General features: G+C 41.6%; 1 protein-coding gene and 1 pseudogene across 10 annotated transcripts in view; one reads left to right on the plus strand and one right to left on the minus strand.

Annotated features, from left to right (window-relative positions):
- Positions 1 to 25,553, minus strand: part of PIEZO2 (piezo type mechanosensitive ion channel component 2) — a 468,071-nt gene that overhangs the window by 106,567 nt on the left and 335,951 nt on the right. For 6 of the 10 annotated variants that reach the window (XM_053902382.1, XM_053902378.1, XM_053902381.1 and 3 more), the window contains 9 exons: positions 24,526 to 24,564; positions 23,447 to 23,585; positions 20,385 to 20,533; positions 16,906 to 17,136; positions 13,011 to 13,134; positions 11,170 to 11,453; positions 9,488 to 9,636; positions 7,083 to 7,256; positions 3,139 to 3,180 (listed from right to left, as the gene is read on the minus strand). In XM_053902382.1, the coding sequence (XP_053758357.1) occupies positions 3,139 to 3,180; positions 7,083 to 7,256; positions 9,488 to 9,636; positions 11,170 to 11,453; positions 13,011 to 13,134; positions 16,906 to 17,136; positions 20,385 to 20,533; positions 23,447 to 23,585; positions 24,526 to 24,564 (1,331 nt within the window). The remainder of the gene's footprint in view (positions 1 to 3,138; positions 3,181 to 7,082; positions 7,257 to 9,487; positions 9,637 to 11,169; positions 11,454 to 13,010; positions 13,135 to 16,905; positions 17,137 to 20,384; positions 20,534 to 23,446; positions 23,586 to 24,525; positions 24,565 to 25,553) is intronic. The other 4 variants (XM_053902383.1, XM_053902379.1, XM_053902380.1 and 1 more) reach the window with 2 other exon arrangements.
- On the plus strand, positions 14,013 to 14,098 carry LOC128777168 (small nucleolar RNA U3; annotated as a pseudogene).

Here is a 25,553-nt window from a genome sequence, read left to right on the forward strand (position 1 = left end):
TTCTGCATTCTAATAAAGCAGGTGATGTTCTTCTCTTTGTGTCTTTACTCACTCTTTCTTTCGTGCACCCACAGCTCTTTATATGGTCCATAATATGTGCATCTCTGCAATTGTATCTACATACTTTTATTCTAATTATGGCTCTGGGGATTCTTCCTGTAAAGGGCAGAAACCCAGTCTTAAGTCTACTGGGCTCGCTTGCAAAATGTGATTGACTGAATGTCTGGTGAATGGATTCTATGTACTGCATGGCATTCTTATTTGAAACAGAAGAAACAAATTATGATACACGGACAGCTGAAGAGGCTTAATTCTATACTAGGAACTGACTGTGACTCAATATATTAAGCCACATATTAAAGAAAATGGAGCCTACCACGGTAAAATCTCTTTAGTCTAAATTCCATTTATTTATAACTATTCTAATTCGGAATATGTCGTAATGTAAACTGCACTCACCCCATTCATTAGACTATTAGAAAAAAGAGATATCTTGCAAATTTCTAGTGTTTATAAGTAATATTTAAAGAATATCTATACTGCTTGTTTTCTAGAATGTGTACTTTTAGAAGACTATAGACACAGATGAGCAATTTATTTGTAAGTTTAATATCACATATTGAATGTGTGTGGTAGTAATTCCTTCAAAAAATCTACTAGACATGGGGCACCTGGGTGGCTCAGTCGGTTAAGCATCCGACTTTGGCTCAGGTCATGATCTCGAGGCTACTGAGTTCAAGCCCCGCATCAGGCTCTGTGCTGACAGCTCAGAGCCTGGAGCCTACTTAGGATTCTGTGTCTCCCTCTCTCTCTGCCCGTCCCCCGCTCACACTCTGTCTCTCTCTGTCTCAAAAATAAATAAACATTAAAAAAAATCTACTAGACAGGATTGGGTATGATGACTCTAATATCTGCATATGTGACAGAAATGACCATTACTCCTGTCAAAACATTCCAATTTATTCTATTTACGAATTCAGTGGGAACTTCCCCACAATGATTCATATCATCAAAATTTTATCAGTCACCCACTGTCCCCAACACTCTTGCCTACACCTTTTTAGGTCATGTCTAAATGTTGATCAACCCAGAAGTTGAATGTAGGTATTTCTTTTCTTCCACCCAGAACTCACGTTTACAAACACATTATTCTCCCTGTGAAATAACACTGAGCATTAAGGAAGAAATTATGGGAGAAAGAAAGCTCACTTAATAAAAGAATTGACTTATTTCTTACTTTCAACAAGACTAGGCCCTATTCAAAATTAGGCTTTACACACAGCCTTTCGGAAGCATAGTGAGGGAAGAGTTTATTGGGGAATGTCTTCCCTGGGGCATAAATCTGGCCTTTCTTAATATGTTAGCATTCACACAAAAATGAAAGATTCCACTGGAAAGAAGACAGTGCTAACAGTGGAATTCTTTGAGTTTTTAATTCTTTCAGAGGACTTTGAATTCTGAGAATTCCTGAATGTATCCCCTGGCCTTGTGACTTAACAGGCATGGGCTTTCTCTCAAGAGAGAAGTCTGAGACAATCAGAACCATAACTTCTGTTAGCCTGGGCTATTGGAACCCATCAAACCAACTCCTGCCTCCTTAGGTATCCAAGCCATCCCCTCACATAGCAGATGGTAAATACTTTATGGGAAGACACAGTGAAAGACAGAGAAAAAGATATAGAGGGACAGGGGAAGAAGGAGAAAGGGAGAGGGATGGAGGGCAGGGCCAGGAGTGGAGAGGAGGGAGGCCGAAAGGGAAGGGATAGAGGGGGAGGGATGGGGGGGGGGGAGAGAGAGAGAGAGAGAGAGAGAGAGAGAGAGGTTGAGAAAAAAGTTCCTTATGTTTTAGAGATGAAATTTCAATAGTTGCTCAAGATCTCCAGCTGAAATTTTTAGCTAAAAACCTGAGGTTGATTTTTCTCCCTCAGGCTGTCAACAAAACCGCCCCCCAAAGGAACCAGTCACTCCTCACCCCTCCTTCTTCAGTGATTTGCAGAGCGATGCATTAATTTTTCACACTTCCTCCTAGAAGTTTTGCCTCCCAGGGCTTGCTACTCGGTTGTCAGCTTTAGGATTTTATTTAAGAGAATAGTGAGTGAAGTAGAAAACCAACAGATCTTACTTATAAAACCAACAGATCTTTCGAAAAAGAGTTATTTTGTTGATTGGGTTTGTTGCAAAACACACGTTTCTATGACCTGACTGGCTTTATTACTAACGACATAAAGTTATAGGAGGGGATATTTTAATTCACCTATTTAATAAAGGACAGCTGTAGTAAATTCACTCCCTAAGGATCTTTTTCTCTGTGTTCTTAGGGAAGATGAGGATAATTCTGCAAACAACACTTATCAAAGCTTATTGTTTATTATGTGTAGTCATTTGCATGTTTTATCTCCCCAGCTGAGTTATAGGGCTATAAGGTAAGGGCCACGCCTCAGTGCCCAGCTCTGCATCCGTTGTGAACTCTAGTGATGGCAACTGTCTTTCTTCAGTATGCTGATCTATTGAGGTCTTAATTTTCTTATAACCATATGTTGTTGTGACTATTTTCACTTCATTCACGACATATGTACAGATGGAAGGTCAACTAACGGGCAAGGCCCTGAGGCAGATGATACGTTGACACAGTGGTGAATTATACAGAGACTCTAGGCCCGAGGGGCTGATGCCTCTGGCAGGGGAGATAAGACAGGCAGGCAGGTGGGGGGGCTGGAAGGCAAGTATCAGGAGGCAGCAACCATAAAGTGCTATGGATATTCAGAGGGAGGGCGGATTACTTTTAGCGGGGGAAGTTGGCATTGGTGGGCACGTTCGTGGAGGAGCAAGATAAGCTCTCACGCGAGCCCTGAACTAATTCGCCAAAGAATGAAATCGATGGGGCGTACGTTTGAACCAAGACCCAAGGCCGAGCACCAGCTGAAGACCCTTGGCAACCTCCGAATCCACTTGTAGCACCATTCGGAATAGTCACCAAATGGTTGTGTTGGCAAAATACATCCATGAGCATACCTGAAGACCACTGTGCACTATCTGACGACATCATTTTCCGTTTACAACATAGTAAAGTGTTTAACACACTAAGCGACCGTTAAAAAAAAAAAAAAACAACAAGAGAGAAAACATGGAAGTACCCACCTATTTATTATTAGATATACGCGCCCATTGACTTTGGCATGGCTACGAGGTGAAAGATGGAGCACGAGGTAGCATGCGGTGGCGACGGGGAGACAGGTAGGAGAGAGAAAGAGCAGACTGTTAGAGAGGAAAGAAGTAGACCGTCTTGCAAGCTTTACGTCATCACGGACACTTTCATGCACGAAGACAAGTCAGGGCAGAAAGATTCAGGAGCAACGTGAAATTAGATGTATTCAGGAAAAATGCTGGAAGGTGGCAAGGTCCGGTCCGTTCTTCTCATTCCTCCCCATCTCACACACTTCGCTAAAAATCTGTAACCTTTCAATTCTCGGAGCAAATTTATCAAAGAAAATACAATCTAATAGATTAATTCTTGCTCCTTCCCCCAGATTAAAAAGAAATGAAATCCTACTAAGTAACTAAGTGATCCTAACTAAGTAATATTGTTTTCTATGTTTTCTAAGACTGAAGGTAGAAAAAAGCCATTTTGTTTCCATATGCATTAGAATACTTTCTTTTTTTTTAAAAAAACATTTATTTATTTTTGAGACAGAGAGAGACAGAGCATGAACAGGGGAGGGTCAGAGAGAGAGGGAGACACAGAATCTAAAACAGACTCCAGGCTCTGAGCTGTCAGCACAGAGCCCGACGCGGGGCTCTAACTCACGGACCTCGAGATCATTACCTGAGCTGAGGTCGGACGCTTAACCGACTGAGCCACCCAGGCGCCCCTAGAATACTTTCTAAAACGGAGCATGGAGGAATTGCAGGGATGGATATTAAATACCTAATGGATATCTAGTACCTTAGTATTAAGTATATATATTATAATAATTATGTTGTGATTATGCTCTGATATTATATATTTTATCAATAGGTAAGTGGAATAATATTCCTGAGAACACCTGCTTAGAAATAAATATAGTTTTTTCTATTATTATGTATATCACAAAACTTTTTCGTAATACTAACTTGATAATTCCGTAAGGCTAATAACCACAATAGATTCTGCTTCAGTCACACGTGACATTTGCCTGTATGACCTATTTATGCACAAAAACACAGCTCGCACAAGTAGTGAACCAAATAGGAAAAGAACAGTTGGATATTTACAGAAACAACAGCAGTAGAATCAATGTAAGGAATATAATGGATTGATTATTCCCAATTCGTGGGCCATGGTGGGCGCAGAGAAGGCAAAGCGTGACTGTCCATCTTAACACTGTAAATATTTTTTTCTTCGTCAGTTTTATCCTAATATGGTCATTTATTAGGGCTCCAGAGACAAAAAAATACTCTGAGGTGAAAACTATTAGTAAAGAAAATACCAGAATGGAAACAAGTTGCCTAAAAAGATGGGATATGTATCCTAGGTTCAAAGTTAAAATTTGGGGACCTTTATATTAAACTCTTGCAGGAAATCCCAAAGCACTGAACTTGAGTTTGAACCAAACTTTGAGCTCTTTAAGGTCCTAGACAACTCTTTTTTTTGAGGAACTAAAAGTGAAATCCCATGTTCCTAACCTCTTTAGATAGCTGGCCTTATATACTCTCATCACTGTTTATGTTTTCTTGGAAAATTAACTGTTCAGGGCATTTTTAGGGCTAAGCCATGGCCATGAGGATGGCAAGCAATGACCCCAAATGGCTACAGATCATTTAGATCTTCTTTCCTCTCTTGCCATGACATGGAGGGTGAGGGCAGTGAATGGAGCAGCCGTGGCAACGGGGAGAAAACATCTTCATGTGAAACTGTAGTCTTTCCCCAGAATCTACATAATTAAATAATGCTCTATATGCTTCCAGGAAACTCTGAGGAACAAATTCAGTTTTCATGTACCCTAGGTGATTCTTTGGCTGGTACAATTTTTGCTGAGCTGCATTGTCTTCTGCAAAACTGTGGCCCTGAAAGTCTCTATCTTCCTGGAAAATTGTCACCTATATCTTTGTTTGATTGTGTGACATTAGACTCAAAGGCTTATGATAACAATAAGAACAATGGCGGGGCACCTGGGTGGCTCAGTTGGTTAAGCGTCTGACTTCGGCTCAGGTCATGATCTCATGGTTCATGAGTTCAAGCCCCACGTCGGGCTCTGTGTTGACAGCTCAGAGCCTGGAGCCTGCTTCAGATTCTGTGTTTCCCTCTCTCTCTCTGCCCCCCCCCACCCCCCAGCTGTGTCTCTCTCTCTCTCTCAAAAATAAAATAAACATAAAAAAAAAGCTCCTATATCCTGGAGAAACTTTGAACAGAAAATAAATATTTGAGGGAAGAAAGGCATTTTGAAGAAAAAAAAAATTGAAAGGTATCATTAGCTTTCACCAATAATTACATTTCTTTTACAAACATACAAACATGCCGACTAAAAGGCTTTTCTCGATTATTGACTATGATTTTTCGAACAGATGGTGAGGGTTTAGGGTTTATAATTAAATAAAGCAGATTACCTTGCCAGAGTTAAGTACCAAATACTAATTTTAGCCCCACGTGTGCCAAGCAATGTCAAAAAGGTCATCAAAAAATACTTTTTCTAATTGTTGGTAAATCTTACTTTCCTAGACCAGCACTATGTTTGCAAGCTTTTGAACCTTAGAGTGACTTCTTCTGCTAACAAATTTGCCTATAAACAATCTCTCCTAGGGGGCTCCCAAACTTCTAATAACTACCTTATTTTTCCTAACGTTTGATTATCACTGAAGGCAGCCACTGACCCCATTCGTACCCTCTTCCTGGCCGGGCGTTGGGAGGAGACAGGGTTTAGCTGAGTTCTTAGTGATGGTGGCAAGACAGGGTAGGAAATAACAGCTGCTTGCTATCTCTGCATTCCACTGGTTGCTCATCTGGAGCGCACTCAGAATGAGAACGACACGTGAACTCAGATTCAGCAAAACGCGATACGGAAAATAAATGTGCTAAATACATAGATAAAGATTATAAAATGGTTTTCATCACCAAATAAAAGAGTTTTGGAGTTATCTGCAACTCCAGCCCTTACTATAGCAGAAAACGGAACGCTCGGTATTTCATCAACTGTGCGTGATGAAATACTACTCTAACTTCTTTTGACGTACTCATTTTTTCCCTTAAAGAAGAGTTCAGAGGGAAGCCAAAAAGGCTAAATGGGATTGTCAGCTGGCGTCTACACTCCTTTCATACAGCCCTTTGCCCCCTTGGTTGCTTAACAAGTGTTTTTCCAGGAACTGAATGGTAAGGCTAAATCTGAAACAAAAGAGGAAAATCAGTGTGAACGTTCACTAGAAGAATGCTTGAAATTTCCCTGTGAGGGACCAGACTGAGAGATTTGCGATAAATCCATCACGGTTTCAACACACATGGGCGGGGAGAGAGATATCTCATCTGTTGCTTGTAAACACTTGATATTTATCGATGAGAAGACAACAGAGAGATGATCACAGCAATTACTGTCTTCACTTTATTCCCTTACTTGTTATTCTCATCACTAGATTGGAGATCCTATCCTTCTTAGCTGAGGTTCTTTATTTCCAAAGCGGAAGGGAAAATCCTGCGCCTCACCTTTTGGTATGCTCTCACTTCCTTACTGGTTGTCAGCCTACGCTCTGAATCAGCCAGATTTCGTAAATGTTCTCAAAACACATCACCAGCCCAGACACGAAATATCCACCGCCACCTCTGAAGTGTTTGCATCTGCGCAGCTATTTTGAACCCACTCACATGATGGTGAAGATCACTTCGCATTAACCAGTCACGAGTCACCACCAATTGTTACAGAAAGTGTCATCAAATACTCCACATTCCACCCCCCTCCCCCTCCAGATTGGTACTCATGGCAAGTTCAAGGCTGAAACTCTACATTAGTTCTTGGCCTCCTGCAGCACCCCCCCCCCCCCCCCCCCCCCAAGCTGAGGTGGGGAATCAAAGCCGCCCTGACCAGAGCAAGAGACTCGTGCTTCCTGCTCGCGCTCACCTGTAGATGGCGCTGTCTTCCTTGCTGGGAATGGACTTTAGGTCCGTGAGCTCCAGGAACCGATCATGGAAATAGTGGAGGTGTAAAATGCACACCAACAGAAAGGAGGTTGGGATGAAGATGCGAGTGAATAGTTCTGCTACGGTGAACTGTTTTAAGCCGAGATCCTCGAGCCTGTAAAACAAAACGACACGAAAAGCAAGAACTTTTCTTAGGCAATGAGGGCACTTTTCTCCCCCCCATCATAAATTACATCAGTCTTCACTGTCTCAGTTATACCATTCCTTGAATTCCCCTCTCTCTTCCATGCGTTCCACTTTGGTTTCTGCTTCCACCAATCCAACGGGCCCGCTCTTACATCGGGCGGTAACAACCTCAGTATCGCCAATCCAGAGTGGCTGCTTCTCTTTGTTTAATTCAGCTTCCAATCCTTCTTGAAACTGTCCTGGCCTTGGTGCTGCCACACTGTCCTGGTTTTCCTCTTCTGTCGCTGTCTCCTCCTTTATTGGACCTCCAGATGTGAAATAGCCCCAGGCCTCGGTGCTGAGTCTCTTCTCCCGCTTATGTTTCCCTTAGGTAATGTACAAGTCCTGGGGATTTACACACCATCTTAACACCAATGATTCAAATGCACATTCAGAGTTCCGGCTTCTCCTGTGGATTCTTGTGCCCACATGTCTACCAGAAGGATTTTTTTTCCCCCACAGTTATTTCATATTTAGTGTTTTCCAAACGGTATTCTTGATTTCCCAGTTTTGCTTGGCCACGCTGCTCTCCACCCCGGCCCCCCACTCGAGTCTTCCTGGTAATAACTGTCTACCTTGTGCCAAATTCTGAACTACCTCTTCTAGATGAAACCACCATCATTTCTCACAAGAACACTGCTGTTGCCGACTCACCTGCCTTGTGGTTTCTACGCTTGCCTTCTGACAGCATTGTTTTTTTTCAGCCAGTCAAGGGTTACTTAAAGACTTAAAAATTTCCCCAAGAATAAAATGCCAACACCACTACCTACAGGCCATGCACATCCTGGGTGCCTGGCTCTATTCTCCACCTCTGCTTCCAGTCTCCCCCTTGCTCCTGGCAGGCGAGCCTTCCTCTGGTCCTTCATTTGTGCCGAATTCGGTCTTGCCTCAGGATCTTCACATTTGCTGCTGTCTTTGCCTGGGAAGCTTTTCCGCAACTCGGCTCCCAACTCACGCAGTTTTCTTAAGACAAGCCCTTTAGGTGGAGTTTAAATGTCACCTTCTCAGGGAAGCCTGCCCTGATCACTCCATTTATAGTTCATATCCCCCACGGTTTACTACCTCAATCTGTCGTTGGTTTTCCTTCACACACTTGCCACAGTTAGCAATTAATTTATTTGCACATTAAGTAGGGCTTTTTTTGGTCTCCTCTACTAGAATATAAACTCCGTAGTGCTTAGACTCCATCTGTCTCGCTTCCTGTGTGTGTCCCGAGGCAGAGTCAGTGTCTGGCACATGGGAGGCATTTGATAAATATTTGTTGAATAAATGTTCAAGATGTGTTAGGCTAGCTACATGGCGATCCGTTCCCTTTCAGCTTTTCGCTTAGCCACCTCAGTATATGCATTCAGCCCTCTGCCCAATTCTGGTAACTAATTTCAGAAGTTTATAGCAGCAAATTAGAAAAAGACAGGGTACATGTACAGATATATCACACATACATGAAAAATGATTTCATCATCATCACTCCATTAGCACTTACAGAAATTTCTTTTAAGTCTATTCATTTAATTTTAAGCCTATTCATTTAATTTTAGAGCGTGTGAGCAGGGGAGGGGCCGGAGGGATAGAGAGAGAGAGAGAGAGAGAGAGAGAATCCCAAGTAGGCTCCACACTATCAGCACAGAGCCCGACCAGGGACTCAAACCCACAAACCGTGAGATCGTGACCTGAGCTGAAATCAAGAGTTGGACACCTAACTGACTGAGCCACCCAGGCGCCCCTGAAATTTTTTTCTACGGCATTGAGTGCTCCTTAGAATCTTAGCACCTGCTACTTAAATGAGAAGAGGCTGATGCTTTATATTATGAGCCTGTGAACCAACTGAGCCACAGAACTGAACTTCCCTTTGGAAAGCAGAAGGCATGCCTGGTTAAGTACTAAGCAGGTGTTTCAGATGAAATGGCCATTAGAAAAAGTTATGGCATTAAAATGGGGCTGAAAATTCACTTTTCAGTCAATATTCATTGAGTATGTACTATGGGTGTCAGGCTCAGGGCTTGGCAGGGAGACCATAAAATGACCTGCTCTCTAGGAACTTACAGACCCTGACGACACCATGTTTTATTAAAACCTTCCACAAAAATGTTTGAACCACATGCATGCAAGTCTTCATCCTGTCTGTGGTTTCCACAGCTCATTTTACACCAAACTGCTTACTTTTCTTTTTTCAATCCTGTCATATTTTGCCACAGGCCTGGGAAGTTTTCAAACTGATATGTGTATATAAAGATAAGCACCAGCATAGTGTAAATAACCACAGACATCCAAAAATATTTTAGGATTCGCCTCCACCATTCGTAGTGCACCTGTGAATCAGATGTTGAAAAACAAAGAAGAAAAAAAGAATTCGTTATTTAAAAAAAAGCAGCAACTTACAAAAAAAAAAAAAACATCTCATTTATTCCAGTATGACAGGTGGTGATATTTACAAATACTAAAAAATCAAATCTAATTCATTTTTTTAATTTTTGAACCTCTGTTCCTCATAGAGTTGGTTGGATCTGGATTGGAATCTCAGGACTACAAGACTTGCTACCTAGGTCCTTGGGGGAGTCGCCGGACCACACTGAGCTTCAGTTTCTTACTCCCTAAGTGCCTATTTGGAGTGCTGTTAAGAGGGAGAAATCAGAATATTTATAAGGCTCTTGGCATGGTACCTAGTTTATAAAAGGCATTCAAGCATTAGTATGGAAGATGTTGCCATCATGGTAGTTATCACTGAGAGAAAATTGTGCCAATTTTGAAATTCTAGTACTATATGAGAAAAATGTGAAGCCAGTAAAGAGAGGTTTACCACCTCTTTAACAAAAGCCTGTGTATTTTCATCTGAGAACATCTACCCTGATTTTTTTTTTTAAGTAGGCTTCATACTCACTGTGGAACCCAATGTGGGGCTTGAACTCACCACTCTGAGATCAAGATCTGACCTGAGATCAAGAGTCAGATGCTCAACCAACTGAGCCACCTAGGTGCCTCCCTACCCTGAATTTCAAAGGTATTTCAAAATTTTTATCACTTTCGGTTGAGCGATTTTAATCTCTATCAGTGAATTCTTCTTGCTTATTTCAGTTGCTTTATTTGCTTGGCTGCCTGCAAGATTAGTGTGCTGTTGCACGTGTTTTTCTTTTTTTTTCTTTTTGAGAGAGGGAGAGAGAGACACAGTGTGAGTGTGGGAGAGAGGAAGAGAGAGAGAATCTCAAGCAGGCTCCATGCTTGATGCGGGGCTCGATCTCACGTGCCTGGAATCACGGCCTGAGCTGAAACCAAGAGACAGACACTCAACCGACTCAGCCACCCAGATGGTCCTATGGCACCTGTTTTTATCACTGAGTTAAAATTTCTCTAGAAGTTAAGACTGAATTTGTGGAGAGGCTAATTATTTTAGTAGAATCTTTTATATATTCTAATTAATAAAATATTAAAATAGTTGATACAATATGCATATATGTTTACATACACAGTTTTCTGATTCTAAACTCTGAAGAATAAGTGAACTGAGAATCAACCAGTATTTTAGATTTTCCAGCCACTGTTCTTAAACTATCATTCAAAAATTAATTTAATTATACAGGCTTTTTTTTTTTTATCAAGAATTTTTGAAAAACTCATGAATATTTTTTTTACTTTTTAGGAACCCCAAATTTTAAAACAATGAAGAAGCTGAAGATAGTCATTTCCCATTTTAGGCCTTCTTAATATGTAATGTTTGAATCACATTGATCACTTTATATAATAGGTTCACGGCATTATATTAATTTAGAATCTTGTCAAAGGAAGCTCACATATATTTCTGGGGCTGCCACAAGGATCGGAAAAATAGAAGACAATCATTTACCTACCTGATACAAGGCCACACAGAACAGAAACAGCACCATGTAGATGATTTTGTACATCACAATTTTACCCTCGAAGCTGACGAAGAAGAACATTCCTCCACACACGTAGATCCAATACTTGATGAACATGGCCACCACCAAATTGCCCAGCACTTTCATGATGTCCTGGTTGTCATCTTCTTCCATTTCTTCTTCTTCTTCCTTCCTTCTCTCTTGCTTTTCTTCCTTTGCTTCCTCTCCCTCCTTCTCCTCAGCCTCTCCTTCCATTTGTAGATCTTGCTCATCATCTTTAAAACAGAAGATTTTGCTGTTACATTTAGCTGGTTCCCTGCCCGGAGCCACACTCTGACTGGGTGTCATATGTGGGACTTAGAAGCACGTGGTTTTATGTGATACTCTATGATTTGAATGATTTCAGACTGTCCTAGTAAACAAGGCAGCATTTATGACTAATCATAATCAATTTTCATAGCCTTTGTGAAATATAATTTCAAAGAAATAAACCTGGTAATACTATATGCTAATCTGTTTATAACACCTAATCTGATTTCTGACATCCAAGGACAGATTTAAGAACGGCAGAATCTAGGGGCACCTGAGTGGTTCAGTCGGTTGAGCATCTGACTTCGGCTTAGGTCATGATCTCACTCCAATTCGTGAGTTGGAGCCCTGGGCTGGGCTTTGTGCTGACAATGTCAAGACTGCTTCGGATTCTCTGTCTCCCTCTCTCTCTGCCCCACCCCACTTGGGCTCTCCTTTTCTCAAAAATAATTAAAAACAATAAATTAAAAAAAAGAAGAACTGCAAGATCTAGAAAAGTGACTACAGTGGTCCCCCCTCCCCAACTCTGTTCCAGGGTTTCACTTTCCACCATTTCAGTTACCTGAGGTCAACCACAGCCCAGAAGCAGATGATGCACTTCCTGAAGTATCATCAGCAGGACAATACTGGCCTAATGCCATGTCACATGCCTACGTCATTCACCTCTGTCTCATCACATTAGTATTGTATCATCTCACGACATCACCAAAAGGGTGAGTACAGCATAAGATGTTTTTTTTTTTTTAATTTTTTTTTTTTTTTTTTTTAGCGTTTATTCATTTTTGAGACGGAGAGAGACAGAGCATGAACAGGGGAGGATCAGAGAGAGAGAGGGAGGCACAGAATCTGAAACAGGCTCCAGGCTCCGAGCTGTCAGCACAGAGCCCGACGCGGGGCTCGAACTCACGAACCGTGAGATCATGACCTGAGCCGAAGTCGGACGCTTAACCGACCGAGCCACCCAGGCGCCCCACAGCATAAGATGTTTTGAGAGAGAGACCACATTCACATAACTTTTATTACCCTTTCTAACTATAATTGTCCTATCTTATTAGTCGTCCATGTCTTACTGTGCTTAATTTATACATTAAACTTTATCATAGGTATGTGTGTGTAGGAAACGGCATATTTAGGGTTCAGTACTATCCACAGTGTCAGGCATCCACTGGGGTCTTGGAACATGGTCTCTGTGAGTAAGGGGTCCCCTGTACATAACAACACAAACCCAAACTAGTATATCAATTTCCAGTTCTGATTGTTTCACGGCTCGAAAAGTGTGACCATGGATAACCATTTAACTTCTCTGAACCTGTTTCTTCTTCCCTTACGTGGGAATCCATTTTGTGAGGATCGAACGACAGCACATTTTCTAAAGCTCCTTGTGGGCTCAGAGTGTTGTCTACTGCTCCAGGTTAATGTCTGGCTTTTATCTGGTCTGAAGCACAGAGGCTTTCTGATGCGTTTTGGGTGCTCTTTCTCTGTAATTCAGCGGAGCACGAAAATCTCTAGTCACGCTAATTTACCTTTTCCTTCATTTTCCTGACTTCTGATTTTGACCTCAGATAAAAGAGCTTCCTTTTCTTGAAGAGCTTTTTGCTCCGTGAGGTGCTGCCTCAGCAGTAGCCAAAAAGTAATGGTGAAAAGTATCTGAAAGCAGAGAATGAGCAAAACGAGAATTAAGCCACCATCCCAAGCATACATGCATTTCAGCATATACAACAGTTTGCCCACTTCTCAGTGGGAACACGATAAATAAGCCTTTCTATCTGACACAGAGTTGGGCACCCACTTGCTTTCACCTGAAAGTCAGTGGCTTTTAAATCCCCTTTGCTGAAGACACGAGCAAGCGTGTCGAGGGCCAGGAGTCCATTCGGCAGTGTGCACAGGCCCAGGGGGAGATGTCTGGACAGTCCAAACCAGTTCCATCTGGGCTGGAAATCAGCTTTGGCAATTGGTCTCCCTGGAGACCGGTCCTCGATAGGACCACTCCTTAGTCCTCGATTTCCTGTCCTGATGGTGACATCAGCACAATTGTTAGAGGAAGGCAGACATGTTTCTTCCATAATACTCCTGGACTCTGCAGTGTTCCTTGTTACGAAGAATTCCACAGATGGGAAAATGTACATTGCATCCTGGAGAACAGAGCCCTTTAACATCCCATTCAGCTCCTAGAGCTGAAGGAAGAATTGTTCTAAGTGTCCATGCTTGCACATTAATATTTTGTGGAGGGCTAGGAAAAAAATAGCTGACGCTTTAGGGAAGCTCCATTCTTCAGAGAATATGGGACCTGGCACAGAGCAGTTTCTTTTCTTGTACTAGCTTTATTGAAATGTAATTTACATGCCATACAATTCACCCATTTAGAATGTGCAACTGAGTGGTTTTTAGTAAATTCACGGAGTTGTGCAACCATCACCGCGATCCATTGTGGGATATTTTCATCGCCCCAAAAGAAGACCCATGGCAGTCACCCCGTCCCTCCCCACCTCAGCCCTAGCCAACCATCAATTTACTTCCTGTATCCAAAGACTATACTTTCAGGGATCATTTCTATAGTTCGTTACTTCCTGTCTCCATACACTTCCTAATCCGGGCATCTTACATAAATGGAATTAATAATAAGCATTCTTCTATAAGTGGCTTCTTTTATTTCGCATGATGTTTTCAAGGCGTATTCATGTTGTAGCCTGTATTGGTGCCTCATTTCTCTTTATTACTGAATAATAGTCCACTGTGTGGATGGATAGACAACATTTTATTTCTCAGTTGATGGACAGTTAGGTGTTGCCCGCTTGGGGGCTATTAAGAATAACACTGCCATGACATTCAGGTGCAAGTTTTTGTGTGGACATAGGCTTTTGGTTCTCTTGGGTATAATACCTAGGAGTGGAATTGCTAGGTCTTATGGTAATTCTGTGTTTAACCTATTGAGGAACTGAGAGACCGTTTTCCAAAATGGTTGCAGCATTTTATATGCTCCCCCTCCTTCAGTGGTGTATGGGGCTTCAGTTTCTCTATTTCCTTGTTAATACTTATCATTGTCTGCTTTTTTTTTTTTTTTTATTCTAGCCTTCCTGGTGTGACGTAGTATCTCATTGTGGTTTATAGTAGGATTTTAATAAATATTTGCCAAAGAAATGAAAACATAAATCGGCAAACGAATGGGTCCTTTTTACTTTGACTAACTGCCCACTTAACTATCCCTAAATATCCACTTTTCATTTGCCTTCAACATAAACCAATCCCAGGAAGTCCTGGACAACATGTTTAGGGCCTGAGAAAGTCAAGGACCATTTCAAGAACTGTAGTCAAGAACACTTCTGGAAGTCACAAGCCATTGAACTGTAACTGCAATTTGGGAAAGAAATCTGTTTCTCGAATGCATATGTGTAACAGTCTAGGGATACTTGAAGGCAGATGGGCCATTTTTCCTAGGTGAGTTACAGGCCAGGCTTGGAAGGCACGGTTGACGGATGTGGAAGACATTTTAGCAGCTGATAGATACTATGAAGTAGCTGAGTCTGGCTCCCCCAGAGTGGTCAGACCTCTGAGGATCCAGGCCATATTCTTTCTTTCTCTAGATTTCCATGATCCACTCAGTACTTTGCAAACACTGTGTTTAATAATGTGCTCTGACAAATGTCACCGTGATAGAGATTTTATGATCTTGGGTTATGTTTTTATCTATGACAAAACTTGTTTTCTTTTTAGCTCCTGAGTACATTAAAATATAAATGCAGACCCTGCTTTCCCCAGAATAACACTGCTTTTTTTCTTACAAGTAATAAATTTATTTCCCCCAAATGTCCCCCCATCCCAAGGACTGTTGATTTAAAACATTTTAATATTTATTATTTTGAGAGAGAGGAGAGTGCAAGTGGGAGAGGGGCCTAGAGAGAGAGAGAGAGAGAGAGAGAGAGAGAGAGAGAGAGAAGATCCAAAGCAGGCTCTGTGCTGACAGCAGACAGCCTGACACAGGGCTCGAACCCACAAACCCTAAGATCGTGACCTGAGCCAAAGTCGGACACTCAACTGACTGAGCCATCCAGGTGCCCCCCAAGAGCTATTGATTTTGGGCAAGAAGTAGTTCAGCCAGTTAGGTGGCATACATTTCCAGATGCCTCCCCAATATTCTGAGCCAGGCTGACATAGATTTGCACAGTCACAAGATGAGATTTCGAATTTCTCTTGTTAAAAAAAAAAAAGACGAACGTATCCGTTGTGTGTGTGTGTGTGTTTAAGAGGAAGTCCAGGGAAGGAGAGAATGAGAGGGAAGAGTGGGAGGCAGAAGTGACTTGTAAATGGGAATACGCTGTGGGACTGTCATCGTGGAGTGGGGTTTGAGAGAGAAAGTGGAGTAGGGTGGGCATGGGAGTTTTATATGAATGAATGAATCAATAAATGAACTGGCCATGGTCCATGAACACAGGGGATTATGATCTAACTTCTAACTCTTTAGAATTCACCTGTTAGGAGTTTCTCCCTTACCCCAATAGCCTTCACCCAAAAATCTGTTATGAGAACCAATCTTTGGTGTCTCCTAAAACCCTGTTGATGCCTGGTTGCTTTGGCTATGGGCTGTCTGGTGTCTGGTAACCTGTAAAAAAGGTGGTTGCTCTCAGGAACGGTGGATTTCATGCAATGTAAATTAATGTCCCTCTAGGCAGAAACTAATTCTCTGCCTAGAGGAGAAAGATGTTCAAGGCTCATGGAGTAATTACACGAATTACACAGGACTGCTTTCACCGTCTTACTGCAAAGTCATTGACACAAATAGAATGTGCTTAGAGTCTGCCAGTTCACAAAACAAAGTTTGGGGCAATTTATAATCTTCTGAAGTGAAAACTATTAAAATGGGGCATGAAAATAATGAGTAGTGACAGATCATGAGCTTTCTCACTACAAATGAAGGCACATCATGTAATCCACAGAAGGAGAAAAATAAGTGTCCTATTTAATTTTTGCTGCTACAGTGTTTTTAAGACATAATTGAAGAAAAAACGTTTTTATGAATAATCGGTGATTATCTGTAATAGCAATGTGTTCAGCCTGCTTTGCAAACTGAGATCAAAGTCTCCTAACCCTTTGATACATTTTATACTGTATTTTCCTGTTTCCCCCTCTAATTTCTACCACACTGTAATTGACATTAAAATGTAACAGCCTATATTTTTCCTTCCAGTGGAAAGCACTGTTATTTTAAATAAAATCTAAAGGCATGGTGTAATATTTATTCACATTTAAATTATAGAGACCTCTAAGGAATATGAGTTATTTCTTAGAGCTTTTAACGTATTCATTTTTGTAAAGCACTGAATATTTGGAACCTACCTTTGTAAGTCTGTGCCTGGATATGCTTATTATGATTATTGTGGATTTGTTTCAATGTTTTGTTTTCTTATTTTCCCATTCACTTACCTTGGAGGCAAGTTCTCCTGGCTCTTTCTTTTCTAAAAATCCTGGGACCTTTTTAATTTCAGGAAGTTCAAAACTCCATATATACTGTAATATCAGCAACAGATTTCCATAGACGACCATGAAAGGAGAGCTGATCATGGCATATTTTCTTCTGTTGCGAATCATCCAAAGGGTGCATGACCAAATCAACAACACAAAAGTCAACCAGCTGTGATAGGTGATGCTCCAAGCCTTGAGGGTGAAAGGAAGAGAAAACACAATGATGGTCACTACAATGTATAGTCCCCTGCTCTGGTACGTTAACAGTTATCTAAAAGGAGGGGCACTTAGGTGGCTCAGTCAGTTAAACGTCAGCCTTCTGTTCAGGTCGTGATCTCACGGTTTGCGGGTTCGAGCCCCATGTCGGGCTCTGTGCTGACAGCTCAGAGCCTGGAGCCTGCTTCCGAGTCTGTGTTTCCCTCTCTCTCTCTCTCTGCCCCTCCCCTTCTCATGCTCTGTCTCTCTTTCTCAAAAATGAATAAATGTTAAAAAAAATTAAAAAAAGTTATCTAAAAGGAAAAAGTCAATAATATTCAAACTAAGGAGAGGAGACAGTGGTGAAATCATAGAGAGATACCCCAACCTGGGGCATAGGGAGAGAACCGAAGAGAAAGACTGATCTTGCTGAGAAGAGCATTATTTTTTAACTTCCTGCAGGGAACAGAGCCAACGGCAAATGTATGGCGGGTCTTCCTTCTAAATATTTTTCACTTTAGGTACAAAGATACAAAGGTACACCCTACTTTGCAGTATTAAAAGCAACTGTAAGTGATCTATCCCTTCTTTTTCCAAACTAGACTCGGGAGTTATTTAAGAGTGCCAAGGAAACGTGGCCATAAAAATTTCCTCATATTATTTCCTCTCGGCAATTAGCAAATTTGTCCTATAGGAGAGCTAGCTTTTTAAGTGGTGAACTTACTTAAAATTTATTTAAAATTGTTGGTTGAAACACATGATAAATGGGGCGCCTGGGTGGCTCAGTCGGTTAAGCGTCCGACTTCAGCTCAGGTCACAATCTCACGGTCCGTGAGTTCGAGCCCCGCGTCGGGCTCTGGGCTGATGGCTCAGAGCCTGGAGCCTGCTTCCGATTCTGTGTCTCCCTCTCTCTCTGCCCCTCCCCCGTTCATGCTCTGTCTCTCTCTGTCTCAAAAATAAATAAAACGTTAAAAAAAATTAAAAAAAAAAAAGAAACACATGATAAACATAAACTGGAAATTAAAGTTGCTTTTACTGAAATTAGGTGAGTGACTGCTAACTATTAGCAAGTCTGAATTATTTTCATGAAAATATTATTTCTTGGAAATACTGTTTATCAAAGGTTAGGTAGGTAACAGTTAATGCACTTGCATTAAGTAGTGTATTTAATTCATTTATCCCGGTACGAAATACAGATGTAATGGCCATTTGTTTGGGTGTGACCCAGGAAAATCATCTTCACAGATATTACAATTCCAGCAAGTCTGTTCCCCTGCACCCTATTCTTGGGAAGGTGGGGGTGGAAGAGGAAGAAAAACAAGTTATGAGGATTTTTTTAAACCTCTTTCCTGTGTAGTGCCTAAGTGACATATGCCTTTCAGTTGCGGTATTCGGGATGGTTCTGCACTATGTTCAATTTCCAGATTGTCTGACAGTTTAGTGTATTCCGACTTTATATTTTTGAATAAATACAAGTACCATTCTAAGAGATTTGGCTCCTCAGGACTACTTTTTCTGTCTGTGATTAAAAGTCTGTCACATGGGACACTTCCATGGAACGCAGGCTCTTTTAAAACATTAATATGATGGCTCCATTAAAACAATGAATATGGCACCAGACAGGGGCATGTCTTTAATGAAGGATCTGTTCTCTTAGTTTGAATTTTGCTACAGTTTAGAGGATGACATGTCGAAAATGCCAGAAAGCACCCAAGAGCACAGAATTTACATTAAAGAAGAGAGAGTTTGCAATCACCTAACAAGCTATCTTTCATTTCTTTTAGCACAGAGCCTGCCACAGGGTTCAAACCCACGGACCATGAGGTTGGGTGCCCAACCAACTGAGCCACCCAGGCATCCCTGAGCCATCTTTCATTTCAAGGAGCTTTCTTTCTGCCACCCCTCTCTCAGATGTACAGCTGTCCTTACTAGAAGCTGAAGTTGACTGGACACACAGGTTGGTTCATTTGGAAGACATCTTGAGGGGAGGCCTGGAGAAACCGGGTTCAGGCATTTCCCCCCCCCCCCGCCCCCCCAAAGGTATAGAATATCTTCATTCTATTATCATTAAAGGTGTTCATGGGATCTCACCATTGACCACAAAATGTAGAAGAGTCTTGTGTTAGGTAAGCGTTAGGTGTCTCAAAAATAAATCAGATTTCCCATAAAAGTTTGTTTTTAAGAAGGGGACAAATTAGACTTTCTTATATCCCCTCTCTCTAGGCCAAAGGATGATGGTGATGATGATGATAATGAGGATGAGGATGAGGATGAGGATGAGGATTTCTGAAACTGTGATGCTGGGGACGGAAGATGTACCTAGAAGTGAGTACAAACATGCATCAACTGAGCACTGAAAATCGGAAAAGCTCTTGGGAACTCTGGCTGCTGGATGTTCATATCAGTAAAAATTTATTGCAGCTAAGATGGACTACAGTTTCACTGAAATTTAAGATAAGACGTGAATGTAATTCTCCCATGTGAAGAAAATAAAAGCAGTTTATGGACAATCTTGAACACCTTCAGCGTCACATAGAAAAACTACCCAATAGATCCTTTTAAACTGGCAAAACAGGCAACCGTCTCACTTTTAAGGCTAATTTGAGAGAAATGCATTAATATTTAAAGGGAGGTTAAATAGAACAGAACCTGATTTAAAAAAATTTTTTTTAATATTTTTGTTTATTTTTGAGACTGGGAGAGACAGAGCATGAGCAGGGGAGGGGCAGAGAGAGAGGGAGACACAGAATCCAAAGCAGGCTCCAGGCTCTGAGCTGTCAGCACTGAGCCTGACGCGGGGCTTGAACTCACGGACTGTGAGATCATGACCTGAGCTTAAGTCGGACGCTTAACCGACTGAGCCACCCAGGCGCCCCAGAACCTGAGTTTTTTAATGTTTATTTATTTATTTGAGAGCAAGAGCATGCAAGCAAGCAGGGGAGGGGCAGAAAGAGAGGGGGACAGAGGATCCGAAGCAGGCTCTACTCTGACAGCAGAGAGTCTGACGTGGGGCTTGAACTCACGAACTGGGAGATCATGATGTGAACCGAAGTCAGACACTCAACTGACTGAGCCACCCATGTGCCCCAAAACCTGATTTTTGAAATCTGTAGTATAAAGATGCTGGGAAAAATAAATACCCAACCATTCTCTGCCAAGATATTGGAAAGATTAGGTATTTGTGCCAGTCACGAGAGGATGGTGGGGCATTTCTTGAGCATGCTGCTGTCTCATTTCATACATACCATCATGGCAATAAGGGCACAGATGTAACTTTGTTTCATAATAAACTGGAACACAGAGACCATGGCATGAACTTTAACACTTCGTTTCTCCTCATGGCTCCTTTCCTCCTCAAAGTCTTCCTTCTCCTCCCCTTCTTCCTCTTTCTTTTCTAGATGGAGAAAAAAATTATGTAACTATTTATGCTAATATGTGAATTCTGGATAAGGGTCCCAACTGCTGCACCACATATATGGTTTTAACACAGACTTTTATTTAAGACTTCAGAGATTCTTTCCAACTGACAAAGCCCTTCAAATTCAAACAGAATGGCCTGGCCAGCGTAATGGAACCTAGCACTCAGAAATCCCGGAAAGAAAATTTCAATTTGAGAGGAATGGAAAGCCGCCTCAAAGATGGTCCCTAATAATCTCTACCTCCTGGTCTTCATGCCCTTGTGTAGTCCTTGTCCCTTGAGTGTGGGTGGGACCTTTGATGAGCTTCTAAAAAGTAGGAGGGATGGAATATAACTTCTAGGATTAAGTTTAAAAAGACTATGGCCTTGCCTTAGGCACCTGGGCACTTTCTCTCATTTCTCACTCATTCTGAGAGAAGCCAGCTGCCATGTTGTACACTGCCCTAAGAAGAGGCCCGGGTGACAGGGAACTGGTGCCTCTGGCCAGCAGTCAGCAAGAACTTGAGGTCAGCCAACAACTACATGGGTAGATGTGAAAGTAGATTCTCCTCAGGTGAGCCTTCAGATGAGACCACAGCCCGAGCCAGCAGCTTATCTACAACATTATCAGAGACCTTGAGTCAGAGAAGCCCACCCTAGTCACACCCGATTCCTGCCCTACAGCAACTATGACACTAAATGTTTTAAGCCATTAGGTTTGGCCATAATTTGTTATTCAGCAATAGATAATTAATACAAGCAGAATCTAGAGTATGGATAGAATGAAGGTGAAGAAAACCAACCAGCCAGCCAACCAACCAACCATCCAACCACGTTGCCAGTGTGAGCTCAGTGGCCCATGGTTTCCTAGGTTATGCCGAGGCAGACAAGTCATACTAAGGATGAAAGATCATGTTAAAAAGCAAGAGACAGTGCGGAGGGCTGAGGAGAAGAGGACCAGCAATCGGAAAATACGGGCATAGCACTTAAGGATTTCTTCTCAAGATCCTCCTCTACTTGTCAGGAGAACTAATTTGAATTCAAAGATGAAGTAATGAGTGCCACATCCCTTCTGTCCTCCTGCTTAAATTAAATGGGCTACGTATAGCTGGGTCACACCAGGGAGTCGCTCTACACCATGCCAAGGAAACAGAAACCAGTGAAGAAACAGTGGCCATGCACAGCACCTTGTGCAGGCTCCAGAAGTGAGTCTCTAAGCGAGGGGCTGGTATTTCCTCCTACAGAAGCCTGCTGCCTTCCACCCTTCCACTGTGGGGGCTGAGGATTATAAGGGGAAGGCCACAGATTGGACACAGTGATGAAGAAACGGAATCTGATGGATTTTACAGCTCGTGGCATTACCTCTCTGCTTGTAACACTGTCTGCATATATATATTCAAATTTTAAAATAACTGTCCAGCTTTTATGTTACCTTTGAAAGTTCAACTTATGATGTGAGTATGTGTGAGTGTGCCTGTCAGCAGCCAAAATTGTGTTCATCTCTTTTTACGTTAGCTATGTGTAAAGAGAAGTGTATCTGGCTGTGACCTGAGCGTCCCAGACTTTAAAAGTCACAAATGCTGGCTCTCGGCCTGCCCCGTGTGATTCTGATGCCAAAGCACTGAAGACCACATTGCAGAAAGTACTGGATTTTCTTGAGATATTCAGTAAGTGAACTGCAAACTAAAACACTTGCAAACTAAAACACATGCAAGTAGGAAGCAGAAATGGGTAATTAACCCATAGAGTCTGGGGCTCTGTGGAGACGGCAGGTGCCATCTAGGGCTGGGGGTATGTGTGGGCTGCTGGGTTAGGGAAGTGAACCTGGTCTGACCTTACTGAGGAAGGCTAGATAGTGTGACTAACCCTTTGTATTGCTAAGTAGATGCCGGGTCAGAGGCAACTTCGGGGTATACTGATAACTATGCAGAACAATACAGTAGAATAAGTCTGATGAAGAATTATGAACAAAAAATACATTAAGCTTAATGTACCAATCACAGGCTGGATAGTTGCTTGCCATTTACTTAAGGTAGGATCAGGTGTAACAACTCCAGGGTTAGTTCCATATAAATAGACAGAAAAATCCAGTACAGTTTTGTAGCCACTTTGACGCAAACTGTGTACTCTGCCTTTTCCACCCAACAGTAAACTTAGCTAATTCTGTCATTATGAACTGGTGATTGGCATGGTCCCCATCAGGGAAGTGACAACAGTGGTTGAGTGAACGCTTGCCTCGCAGGAGTGGGGGGCTAGTGTTGCCAGATATTCACATTCTTCAAGAGATTCCAGAAATTTCCGTATCTCAGAGCTGCAGCTTTTAAAATGTGGGTTACTTTTTTTTTCATTTTAGAAAATGCTGCATAGGCCAAACAAAACAAAATAAAACACAACCCAAGTCAAAGCCACCAATTTGTCATCTCTAGTATCCGCCTGCTTTCCTTCAACATAATAAACTGAGAGAAACGCGAAAAAAGGCCTAGTACAAGTTTGAGCCCTCTCCTTTTTTTTTATAGACAAAATAAACTCTTTCTAAAAATGGTCATCCATTAACCAGCAAAACTATTAACCACGATTACAATATCAAATTATAGAAAAACCCAAACACACGCACACACACAAAGGTTTAACACTGTAAGTTGATGTGTTTAAAATAACTGTTTACCTTTTATTTTTCAGAGTTTGCCCCAATTATACCATTTATTTTATATACAAGGGTAAAATACACAGAGAAATACGCTAGGGAAAAATAGAGAACTTGAGGAAATGAGCTTAATGATACTGACCATGGAAGACAATGCCCGTGTTAAAAGGAGAAAGAACCAACACAATAAACAATAAACAAGATACAGAGAGATGTTGAGCGTGTGCATGAGAGATCAAAGTTGAGGTATGATGTGCACCCCTTACCTGAGGAGTCTTCAGAGGGCTCCCACCGGTACTGCGGGGTGGAGTACAGGTCGGCTTTGGCGGGGCCGTTCTCTACGGGGAGACTGGGGTGGATGGTGTGGTAGTCTACGGGATTGCCATTCACGGTCACCAGCAGGCCCTGCCAGGGGAGCACGGGGCAAAGGCACAGCTGTGACATCAGTTCCAGTTTTCAATGTGGACATACGACCTCCTTCCCTTACGCTAGAAAGGCATAACTCAACAGTGAAGAACTAAACGGAAGCCGGACAACTAATCAAGTATCCGCTTTAGCAAGATGAATCGCGTACATTCATTCCTGTGTCCAAATCTATTTTCCACAGAATTGTCCCAGTAAAAATTTAATCTGATCTTGTCTTGCACTTCTGCTAAACACCATGCAAGGCACCCTCTGTTCTAGGTATCAAGTGTAAATCCTGGAAAAGGCTGGCTGAGCCTTGCTGATCTGGTGTGATCATCTCTCCAGCCTCTGTTCTGATGGCCTCTCTCCCAGCCATCCCTCCAGCTAGTGCAACTCCAGATCGTTCCTAGGCCCCAGCCAGAGCACCCCTGTCCACACTTAGTACATCTGCGCATAGGACTAATGTAGTCTCATTAGCTGGCACCCCCTCTTGAGATCATTGCTGATGCTTTGCAATTTCTGTGCTGAAGCATTTCGTACACGAAGTGCGATTTCTTGTTTTTTGTTTTTTTTGTTTTTTGGTTTTTTTTTTGCCTCTTTGGCTTTACGATATAAATATATCGTGTGTGTGTCCATGAACATGCAAGACTTCCTATTCAAATTATGTAATAGGTCTACCTGCAGAGCAAAATGCTTTTACAAACTCTCCAATGTGGCTTTTTACAAGTTTAAATATATTTTGTATGACTGTACGCACGCTCATGTTACATGAGTTAGTGTTTTAACAGCAATAAACCAGGTATAATTTCTACAAAAAATTATTCAAAAACTTCTGGAAATTTTATAGATTATTAAAATATACTCAAAGGAGCTAATTCCATTTATATCACTTTTACATCACTTACACGAGCATAAATGATAATTCTAAGAATATACTAACATCAGATGGTTTGTAGTCATCTTGGGTCATGGATAAAAGCTGCAAAAAGCAATGCAGGAGAGCAATGTTAATATGTAAGCAAAAAGCATGGTAAAGTTTATACATATCTATAAAGTTTTACTTTACACATACCCATTCTTTCAACTAGCTGGATGCTAGTATGTTAAAACTGCCATGCAGAATATAAAGGGACAAGTCATTGAACTGGCTGTTGCTGTTTATTACAACTGTTTTACAGCTGCTGATGTTAACGTTTAATTGTGACAGCAAGCAACCAGTCATAAACCACATGACTTCAAAAGCTGATCATGTTTTTCAACTGTTTTGTTCTAATAGAATAAGCTGCTTCATTTAATACTCCTAAGACCCTTTGAGACGTCTGCAAAATTCTGAAAATATTTACTTTTCAAGGAATAGAAGTTTCATAATAAAGCAAAATTGATTTGTAATGTGTGGGTTGAGATTATTTTTAAGATTTGCATATTGTCTACCACAAAATAATTATTACATGACTGTGCTTTAAATTTTTTTGAATGTTTATTTATTTTTGAGAGAGAGAGAGAGAGAGAGAGAGAGAGAGAAATGTGAGAGGGGGAGGGCAGAGAGAGAGTGAAACACAGAATCAGAAGCAGGCTCCAGGCTCTGAGCTGTTAGCACAGAGCCTGATGCGGGGCTCGAACTCACGAGCTGTGAGATCATGACCTGAGCCAAAGTCGGAGGCTCAACCGACCAAGCCACCCAGGGGCCCTAATGACTGTGCTTTTAAACTATATTAGTGCCAGGTGGTTTGGACCCTCCTCAAATAATAAGCGTTTGCTGTTCTGTGTTCTGCATGATTCTCCGACCATTTTGGATTAGGACTCATTTATAATTATAAACATCACGGAGAGTCCCAAAGAGTTTTAATAATATGGCTCCTATCCATCAATATCTACTATGCTAGAAATTAAAATTGAGGCATCTAAAAATATTTGTTAGTTTGTTCAATTTTTCTTAAAATTTAACATGCTAATAAAAATCATTTTGTT

Source organism: Panthera pardus, unplaced genomic scaffold (genome assembly GCF_024362965.1).
Source record: "Panthera pardus isolate Hobbes unplaced genomic scaffold, ASM2436296v1 HiC_scaffold_15, whole genome shotgun sequence".
Taxonomy (NCBI): Eukaryota; Metazoa; Chordata; class Mammalia; order Carnivora; family Felidae; genus Panthera; species Panthera pardus.